This window comes from Papaver somniferum, chromosome 7 (assembly GCF_003573695.1).
Source record: "Papaver somniferum cultivar HN1 chromosome 7, ASM357369v1, whole genome shotgun sequence".
NCBI classification, from domain to species: domain Eukaryota; kingdom Viridiplantae; phylum Streptophyta; class Magnoliopsida; order Ranunculales; family Papaveraceae; genus Papaver; species Papaver somniferum.
The window spans coordinates 259,467,894-259,478,367 of record NC_039364.1 but is presented as its reverse complement, the minus strand read 5'-3'; the positions used below and the strand labels follow the sequence as shown (position 1 = coordinate 259,478,367).

The window sequence follows — 10,474 nt, the reverse complement described above, 5'->3', positions numbered from 1 at the left end:
ATATTAAGTACTTTTAAGACAAAATTTGTTGTCTAATTTGATGAAAATAATTTCACAATTCAACGTTAGCTGCTACAAAAATGTCATCTGCCGATCACCCATCAACCATTATAGGATGAGAAGTTGAAATTACAGAAATTAGATTTCGTGTGCTTTGCTGAGAAAACTACATTGAGGAGCATGCATTTTCGAACACCTTGGATGCTGATCAGGTTATAGGTTTCTCTTCTCTGGTTTTGCTTTACCTCTTAAGAGAAACATAAAACTCTTGAAACTTATATAATTCACACCACAAGTAAGAAAAAAAACTATGAACAATCTCAGAGAGCAAGACCTACTACTGATTACCACAAATATCCATCTAAAAGAGATAACGCAGACTTAGGAAATAATACAATTATACCCAGCAACATGAAATATGGACTTTCATGTTAGAATAAATTTCGAACTATCTAAAAGGTAATATATATCATGGTCAACTTCTGGTAACAAAAACAAAATTTTCAAGATAGATTGTCCAGTTGTATAAGGTGCTATATGTTTTACATGTTGATAGATGCAAATCACAGTGTACCTTCCTGTTCCCATTATGGCATTTGTTGGTCATGACGACGACTTTTCCTAAAAGAGATGAACAATAACAATCATTAGAGATGTTTCTTTTGTCATTGAAACTAACCACCACCTGAAATATTACTTCAAAAATATTGCACTCTATGAGAGATGAACTAGCAATAGCATTTTTTAGTAGCTTCTGGTGTGAAATGAAACCCTTTGTCGTCTGCTTGTGTACAATAATAATCTCTATATTGCTCTCAAGTATTTTCTATATAACTCATTTTTATTGGCTTGATTAGGTACTTGGATCAGCTAGGTATGAGATCGACCTTCAACCATAGAGCCTTTTTTTGCACACAAACTTTAATCGCTGGGAAGTATGGTCTTCAGCTGATTATCACAAGTATGGCACCGAATATCTAACTACTCGCTCTCCCAGAATCACAGGGCACTGCGTCCAACCAAGTCTTCCTGCATTTTATATGTTGATAAACATATGTATGCCAATTAACTTAAATGTTACTCTCTTTTTTTCTTTCCAAAAATTTGCATAATGTTTTTGGTCCTCTGATAGAAAGCTGGGGTACAAGAAGATTACTACAGAAGCTGATTATTTAGCTCTTGTCCAAACTATCCAGGGGGAAGAAACTGAAGTTCCTTGGGAGTCCAGAAGAATAATTGATGACATATTGTTTTTTTTTATCGTCTTTTGAGATTTGGTCATGTAAGCACACAAATAGATTAGCAAAATATGAGTTACTCAAACATTTGGTTGAGTGAGCTTCCAAACTTTTTGTTAAACTTCATTCAGATAGTGCTTAATTAATATCTATGGCCGGAATCAAAAAAAAGTTTGAGGCAGGATGCACATATTAGCCATATTTTGGAAAAGCCTAGAGTAAACTTAATCACTGTGGCGCATTTGATTTGTCACGGGCTGATGCTGTGCCTAGAAGATGGAACCCTTATTTAGGGCTGATGCCGTGCTTCGTCTCATGGGCCATTTAGCCAGTATATATACACATGTGTTAGGGTTCAGTAAGGTTATAACATATTGAGTCCTTCCAATTTACGGCGGCGCATCTCTATAATCCTCCTCCTACCTTCCTCCAATAGCCGCCACCACCAATATTGTCTTCAGTACCACCACCATCAGCACTGATTCAGTCAATGGGTTATAAATGGTATATGGTTTTCGACAGAGGGAGGCTGATTCTGATTTTGATATGATTTGGTATGAGCTTGGATTTTCATAAAATGGTACTTGTAAGGATGGTAATCCAGTAATCCAGTTTCATGGAAGGATATATGACTAACTTTTGTAGAACATCATTCTCAAACATCCATAGAGTAAGTATACTAAAATCAGTCAGTTCTCAAATTTTATTCTTAATGACTAATTTTAATTGATTTTCTTCTCTCTACTAATATTTCTTTTTTTTTTCTTTCTCAGGAACTGGACGACAGGTATATCAACCCAAAATTTTCTATGATCACTACTCCTCTACTTAGTTTCTATCTCAGAAAACGAATTCCTGTTCCAGAAGTATAAGAGAGGAGTTCTTATGTCATCAAAAGCATTTGTAAGTACTTAAAAGTTACACTCTCAAATTAGTTGTGTTAATGTTGTTCAATTGGTCAGTACTATGCGAATCTCCTGCAGCCACAAGATGATTTAAGTTATTTGTGCTTTGGGTTACAAGTATTTGTTGTCTTTTAGAGAACAAAAATAACATATCCTTTCGGTTGGTTGTCTTTTTTTTTTCTTTTGTTCAGAAACTTTAGGTTGTCCTTGGTGTGAGATCAGCCAGAGTTTGATTAATGACTTCCCAAAACTAATATCATGTGGATGGATATCTTGTAATGTTTTGTAAGGGATGATTAATAATTTCAGCTAAAAAGCACTTAAAATTGTTGCAACCCAAATGTACTCTAATCAGGAGGCTTCTACCAAACAATGTTGCATCCGGTTTCTGTAGTATTTCGGAGTCCACTGGATTTCTAACTAAATTTGTTTGCTTCCATTGCCGCCCTTTGCACACTTTTTTATTCAATGATATCATGGAATCTATCTGTATCTTATTGAAATTTTTCCATGAACATACATTATAACATGACTTTTATTTGGTGCACAGATGCGTAAAACCATAGAATGCAATAGCTTCAAAATACCTTACATGTGATGCCCTGAGAAGGCAAGTGACGTGATTAGATCAATTTTTAGTTGAAAAGGCTGAAAGACAATGCTTGTGATGCTAATGACATAATGGATGGATTCTCCTATGAAACCTCTATATCAATAAAAACAGCTTGAAGACTTGAAGTATATGTGATTTTGCCTCATCCTGCAATTTCGTTTCAACCTCACATGAACACACGGCACTCATGCTTGTGATTGGCGTTGTGATTTCTCCTCTAATTTTCATTAATTTTTGTTTGGAGTTCCATCTTACTCACTAACTCATGGATACCTGCCAAACCATGACTTCTATGCAAAGAGTTTTACATTTGCATCAGGGAGTCCTTCACATGATTCTGCAACCGTCTTCATGCATCTTATGTTGATAAACATATGTATGCTGATTAACTTAAAATTTGCTTTTTTTTTTCTTTTCGAGAATATGCATAATGTTATCGGTTTTGATAGAATGCTTAATCAATGGAACCTCAATTTTGTGTGAGCACGTTGAATAAACTCAGATTTTTGATATTTGTTTATGAAGTTTGGTGGGGAACTCAGGAGAGAATGCTTAATTCAAGTGGAAAATGAAGTATTTTCTTGAAGATTTCCTTTCTCCGGAATAATTGTTGAGATTATGAGTTGTCTTAAGTTTTTAGTCAGGTATTTGTAAGGGGATTGTAATCACTTGTAATTTGTATGCAAATTTGTAATATCAATACAATGATGGAAGTGCGTGACATATTTATTAGTGTTTCGGTCAGGCCGCAACCCGCAAAAGCAGTACACCAAACCCTGACTACTTGGGACATGATCCCAAAATAAGGGGTCAAAGTCGGCAGGAAATTTCTTAAGCCACCACTAACGAATTTCCAGTAGTATATATAGGAAGCAAACCCAAGGTCAAAACACATCAACAGATTCAACACCATGGGTGTTTGCTTATTGATCATATTCAAACTTCGTTACTTAAGAAAATATTAAGAAAGGAAGAAAGTATAAAAATTTCTTCCAAGCAGTAAGAAAGACAGGACAAGAAAGAACAAATAAGATACAAAATTACATCAATCAAACAAAGATAAGGTCCCAATTGAAAATGATGTTGTTGTAATCCCTTTTGATGTTAGGTTTCAAAAGTGCAGCCCATGATAAAAGAAGAGCCCTTGCATTTTGGCATAGCTGTTCCACATTTTGGAATTTCTCCTCAAAAGTTCGCTTATTCCTTTCATTCCAAATTGTCCAGAGTGCAACTGCGGGGATGAGGAACCATACTTTCTTGTCGATTTCCGGAGATCTGTAAGCTCCCCATGATTGCAGCAAAACCAAGATAGAACATGGCCATATACCGTTAATTCCAGAAGACGGCAGCAGACACTTCCAGACTCTTTGAGCGAGGGGACATTCGAAAAACAGGTGCTTGATACATTCTTCGGCATTGTCACAAAGAAGGCATTTGTTTACATGATGGAAACCCCACTCTACAAGCTTATCAATTGTAATTAATCTATCATGTGCATCAATCCATAACAAATGGACTTCTTCCCACTCATACTTGAGAAATAGTATGGTATCATCAGCATAGTGCAAGTGAGAGATCTTTTTTCCATCATTTTTTACAGAAAACCCAGATAGAAGACCATTATGAGTGAGCTTGTCCAAAAATCTTGCAAAACCATCCATCTCCAGGTTGAAAAGTAGAGGGGATAGCGGATCGCCCCGTCTCACGCCCCTTGTGCATCCAAACGAACCAAAGGCAGAACCATTTATGAGTATGGAGAATGTAGCTGTGGAATAACAAAAGTGAACCCAGCTGCACCATCTTTCTTTGAAACCTATCTTCCTAAGAATAGCTTGTAAATACGACCAATTTATCTTATCAAATGCCTTTTCTAGATCTATTTTACAAATGATGCCAGCTGATTTTTCTCTGATTTTTGAATCCACTAATTCATTCGCAATCAAAATGCTATCATCTATTTGTCTTCCATCAACATAAGCAAATTGTGTTTCAGAAATGATCTTAGGTATTAAAAGTTGTAGCCTACTAGCAAGTATTTTAGATATGATTTTGTACATACTAGTAAGGAGGCTAATAGGTCTAAGATCAAAAACACTCTCCACATGATTCTTTTTTGGTATCAATGAGACAACATTATGTAGAGAATTAATCTTACCTTCAGAGTTAAACTCATAAATGGTATTCATGACATCTTCTTTAAGGAAAGACCAGCACCTCTTAAAAAAGATGATTGGGTAGCCGTCGGGACCTGGGGATTTCACGGCAGCAAGCTCATTAATAGCATCAATAACTTCTTCTTCACCAATATCTCTCTCAATGAAGGTAGCTTCATCTTCCGAAATATGCTCAAACTGTAGATCATCAATAGAAGGTCTGTTGAAACAATCTTCTCTGAATAGATTCTGAAAGTGACTAATGATATTCGTCTTAATCTTGTTTCTGTCATCAGTGAGTTCTCCATCAACAACTAAATGCTTAATTCTGTTTGCTGTCTTCTATTTGAAGCAAAACCGTGGAAAAATGAAGTATTACGGTCACCTTCTATTTTTGCATTAAGTAATTACCGGAAATTAGTTTATACATGGGGATAATTCAGTAACAGACTCCTACCCTCTGCACGAAGTGAGCATTTCTCTTTCCTTACGACTCTAATGTATTCCCATAATTCATTTGCAGTTGATTGCTGTTATTCTTAGTTGTTGTCCGAGTGAGTATTCCCATCCACTTCTCTTGTTACGACCTTTATCTGGCCACTGCATGTGATATTTAACTCAAGGTTATTATACTGGATTTGTAGGATAAATGCTAAGATTGAAAGTGAATTGTCTGGATTTGTAGGATAAATGGGTTTCCAAAAGTGCCACCCCTAACCCCAACCTACCAAAAATGCCACTATATGACATTTATGTCCCTAATAGTACAGGACCCTTAGTTGTTTGATATTATTTCCAACTTTCAAAAATTAAAATAATTATTTTTTATGTGGTTATTTAATGCCAGGGTCCTATACAAGGGGTCCGGACTCTTTACCGAACCCTAGGCGTATATTAAAAAATATTAGAAATCGTTTTTTTTAATGTACTTAAGTATGCAGGGTCCCTTCAAGAAGGTCCTGACTCTATCAGGACCCTCTGGATCTTAGTTTAAGGACCTTCTAACTTGACCACCTAGGCGCCATGTAGGCGCCATGTAGATGACAAGTAGAACGAACAAGGTGAGGACCTATTGCACCAGGGTCAGGACCTTCAACTAAGAAGTCGGGACCCTTAGCTAAGGACCTTTCTCAAGTCGACCACGTAGGTTCCATGTAGGTGACAACGGGGATGAACGAAGTGATAACATTTTTACAAGGGTCAAGACTCTCAAAGTCTGGACCCTACCGTTTGACGGGACCCTAACGCTTCACCTTCCTTACACCCCCGTTACACCCCTCTTTTCCTTACATAACCCACCTTCATTCTTTTTTTTTTAGCGGTTCATCTTCTTCTTCTTCCTTCTTTCATATTTTTTTTCTTTTTCATGGCAGCTGCTACACCATGAAATGCAGTTGCTTTTAGAACCCTAAATTGTCGTCGCCATAATGATTAGCAAAGCTGTCTCATCCACTTCAATGGTGAATGGGTGCACAACAAAGGTAATGATGACTACAAAGGTATGACACATCTTGCGGGGGTACCTGATAAGTACACTTTTGAGGATGTGAAGAAGAGAGCAATGGATGTTTTAGTTTTCGTGCACAAACCTTGTTTTGATGTGTATGGCCTCATAGATGTCCCGGGAACCTCATTTAACCAAAGGATTAAAATTGTTAGTGAAGAAATGTTGATTTCTTATGTTGGCCAGACATGTGGAGTCCCAAGCTTTTACACAATCAAATATGGAGAAGAAGTAAAAGTAGATATTCCTCCCGTGACTCCCAAAACAACTACTGGAGATTACAGCGGATCCAAGATGCTTCCCCACACTCCCTTGACCCCTCTTAACAATCTCACGTCGTGTTCCAGTGAGGATTATCAGTCCAAGAATGAAACCATCAAGGGAGATGGTGGTGTTAAAGGTACGTTTATTTGTCCCTCTTGTTATTGTACTTTTGTATTATGTTTTTCCTGACCAAATAGTCACACTAATGTTGAATGTTTTATTTTTTCAGCGAGTACTAGTGGTCCAAAGGCTAGGAGATGTCTTGAACCAGTAATGACTCCATCAGCCAAGAAACTTCGATGTCTTCATGATGCGACAACAACTCCAGCCGGTTCTGGATATTCCTAAACCCCCGAAGGATATGAAGTACAATGATCTATGTGTGGGTAACACTTTCAAAAGCAAGGGGGAGCTGAAACTTATACTTGCAATAGCCAAAGTAGAAAGAAATTTTGAGTACAAATCTTTTAAATCCGACAGCCAGAGGTTTATTGCCAAATGCAAAGACAAGACATGCGAGTGGCGTCTGCGAGAAGTTCCCTTAGATTCTTGTGGGTGGTGGAAACTCACAGTTGCAAACGATGTGCATACTTGTGAAAGCAACAAAAGGACGGACACTGAATTAAGAACCAAAGCGGCCTCTACTGGAATTGCAGAGCTTTTCAAGCACAAATTCAAAGAACTAGATGCGGCATTTACGCCCAAACAACTGGTTAAGGACATAAAAAGGGATTATGGAGTGGTTATCAATTACCGGCAGGGATACAACGCTTGCAAGCGTGGTATTGAGCCGATCAAAGGTAGCCCTGATGAATCGTACCAACACTTCGTTGGTTATAGTCACATGCTTGGTGCTCGTAACAAGGGTACTGTTACCGAGATTGTAACTGATTCGGATGATTCTTTTCTATATTATTTCTTTGCTTTTAGAGTATGTATTGAAGGATTCAAAAACTGTTTCAGACCCGCATTTGCGGTTGATGGTACACATCTTACAGGGCCACGCCAAGGAGTTCTACTGTCAGCCGTTGGAATGGATCCCGACGAGTCGATCTATCCTATTGCTTTTGCTGTTGTTGATTCAGAGAATAATGAATCTTGGGAATAGTTTATGAGAAAGTTAGTCGGAGTACTTGGCGATAACTATGCTATGAATGAAGATGTTGTTGTGGAAACAGACAGGCACCCATCGATCGGTAGAGCCATAAGGTTGGCATTTCCTTGTGCTAATCAAGTATACTGCATCCACCATCTTTCAGGTATTTAACAAGACTTTATATACTACAAACACACGAGTTTTGTGTTTAAATAGATTTGATGTTAGTTATCTGAATGGATACAACGTTAACCTTGATTTGTGTTTAGTATAACTTATCAGATTGTAGGTCTTTATGTGTGCGTATCTAGATAGAATTATGAAGTCAATGACAATAGCATGATATTTCATATAATGTCCCAGCGGAGATGGCAGAACAAGTTTTGTAGCATCAATAGCATCATATTGCATATATGTACAGTCCAAACAAGTTTTGTTGTCCACCCTGTTGTATGATACATTTCAGACATATATATATATATATATGCATGCTTCATGTTGTACTTAAAGGTCAATCCTGTAATGTTCGACCTTGCAGAAAATATCAAACAGACCTACCACAACGCCACGGCTTCGGTGGCATTTACAAGAGCTACAAAAGCGTTTAGCAATGATGAGTATGAACTTGCTATGAGAGACTTAGGTTTAGTGAGCCCCGCTGCTTTAAAATATGTAGTGGATCTTGGACCGGAAATGTGGGCCAGGGTGAAGGCTAGAACAGGTCGTTTTACTCTCATGACTACAAACGCCTGTGAAACTTTCAATTCAAGAATAGCTGATGTTAAAGGTCTTCCAATCTGTCATTTAGTCGATTACATTCGCAGGTTCCTTATGGAATGGTTCTGCGAACGTAGACAACTAGCTCGTGATCGGCAAGATCCTTTGAGTCAACATGCACGGGATATAATCAAAGAACGGTGGGCTGTGGAAAAAAGGTTTGTGGCTTGCCATGTCGATGAGGACGAATATGAAGTGGACGAGGGTGACTATGAAGAGCAGCACACCGTCTATCTTGACCGAAGGTCTTGCACGTGCAAAGTGTTTGACTATCAGCATCTTCCGTGTCCCCACGTACTTGCAGTGTGTGAGACATATAAGATAAAAGAAGAAGGCCTTTGTGGGGAATATTATAAAACATCGGTTTGGATATCTATGTATGAACCTAAAATCTATGGTGTGCTGAGCCCAGAAACTTGGGATGTCCCAGCGGAGGTGGCAGAACGGGTGGTGCTTCCTCCAAAAACTACACCGGAAGTTGGTCGTCGGAGCATCAAGAGGAAAAGGTCCGCCATTGAAAAACCTAGAAAGAAAAGAGCTTGTTCAAGGTGTCACCAGACAGGGCATTATGCTAACAGAAAACGTTGTCCCAAGGCTTAGAACTGGAGTGATTTTGGTTGCTGACATTGCTTACCTTGTTATGTTTGTTTGAAATAGTTTAGGCGGCATCATTAGTAGAGTGGATTTAGTCATATTTTCATCCTCATGGTAAATTAGTTTTTCTCAGACTTGATATTAAACCTTAAATTTCGGAAAGTAGGTCTTTTGTAATTGAATGTGGGAATTATCTTATGTTTATTAATTGTAAGTTTTACTGGCATGTTTCATGTGAACTGATTACAAGAATCAAAAATCATTTACTACCATGTTGTTTTAGTGATTGGTAGCTAGGTGATGCACTCTTTTAAACGTGCTAATGTTCATTTACTTTTCTTATTGAAACAACGAAAATTATATAGCCATAACTAGGACAACCTAGAAGTAAAAACAGTTCCATCGTACCTAATAAAAAGGACTTCAAATATAAAATAAACTAATCAGACATTATCTTAAACCATTCTTCATCACTTTTCTTTTCAAGTTCTGCGTTCTTGTGCTTTCGGATATCGCTCTTCATTGCACCATTCATCATCTCAACAAGGGCAAGATCTTGAAACAAACTCTGTCCAAAATTCTCTTCCTTGATCCATACGCCGCTGCCATGATACGGAATGATACATGACTCCGGGACTGAGATCCTTAACCTGTTGCATTCTTCACGTAACTGGCGATCCTCCTTTACTAACTCAAACCACTCCTTACAGAATTGGCTACCGTTTTTTGTTGTGTAGAAATTAGTTACTACACGCTTAGCAATAGATTTTTTAGAGTCAACAAACTCATCACCATCCGGTGCAACACCATTCCTCCCATATATGGTATTATATTGATTTCTTGTTCGGGCAGTTGAATTAAGTGAGGTTACGTCAGACTGTTGAGAGGATCCTGCCATTGTTTTCAGATGATTTGAGATAAAAGCTTGTAAACAAATGTACCTAATAACAGTGATTTTCTTTACCCTAGAGATTATTAAGCACACACGAATCTGAATGATGTCCATTTATACTTATGTTGGCAAACATGTGGAATTTAATGCCAACTAAATATAGCTGGCGCCTCTCATGTTCACCTCTCATGTGTAACCGAAAAGTAAAAAGCAAGCTGTTTTTGACTAATTACAATTAGTCAAAAAGTTTTTTTTTTTTTTTCACGTTTCCCAATTAGTCTTCTGCTGGCAGCTTACGGGTTGTGTTACCTTTCAAAAACAAAAGAGATAAGGAAGAAAAAAAAAGCAAATTTAAAGCTTGTCCCATTCTTGGGTAATGTTTACACACATTGACAACATTCCCTTCAAATCCTCTCATCTGTACCTGAAAAGTGAAAA

General features: G+C 37.7%; 2 protein-coding genes and 1 long non-coding RNA gene across 5 annotated transcripts; all 3 read left to right on the top strand.

Moving 5' to 3' along the window:
• Window positions 1-1,615: 1,615 nt before the first annotated feature.
• Window positions 1,616-3,483, top strand: LOC113293698. 3 transcript variants are annotated; one of them, XR_003332476.1, is made up of 3 exons: window positions 1,616-1,908; window positions 2,012-2,141; window positions 3,282-3,483. It is a non-coding gene; the product is annotated as an uncharacterized LOC113293698 (long non-coding RNA). The 3 variants fall into 3 exon arrangements; XR_003332478.1 differs by lacking the exon at window positions 3,282-3,483 and adding an exon at window positions 2,694-3,272; XR_003332477.1 differs by lacking the exon at window positions 3,282-3,483 and adding an exon at window positions 2,335-2,586.
• A 3,555-nt stretch (window positions 3,484-7,038) lies between these two features.
• Window positions 7,039-7,785, top strand: LOC113296455. Its single transcript, XM_026544762.1, has one exon. The coding sequence runs from the start codon at window positions 7,039-7,041 to the stop codon at window positions 7,783-7,785; it is 747 nt and encodes a 248-aa protein (XP_026400547.1).
• A 3-nt stretch (window positions 7,786-7,788) lies between these two features.
• LOC113296454 lies at window positions 7,789-9,150 on the top strand. Its single transcript, XM_026544761.1, has 2 exons — window positions 7,789-7,936; window positions 8,312-9,150. The coding sequence occupies exons 1-2, from the start codon at window positions 7,789-7,791 to the stop codon at window positions 9,148-9,150; spliced, it is 987 nt and encodes a 328-aa protein (XP_026400546.1).
• The last annotated feature ends 1,324 nt before the right edge of the window (window positions 9,151-10,474 follow it).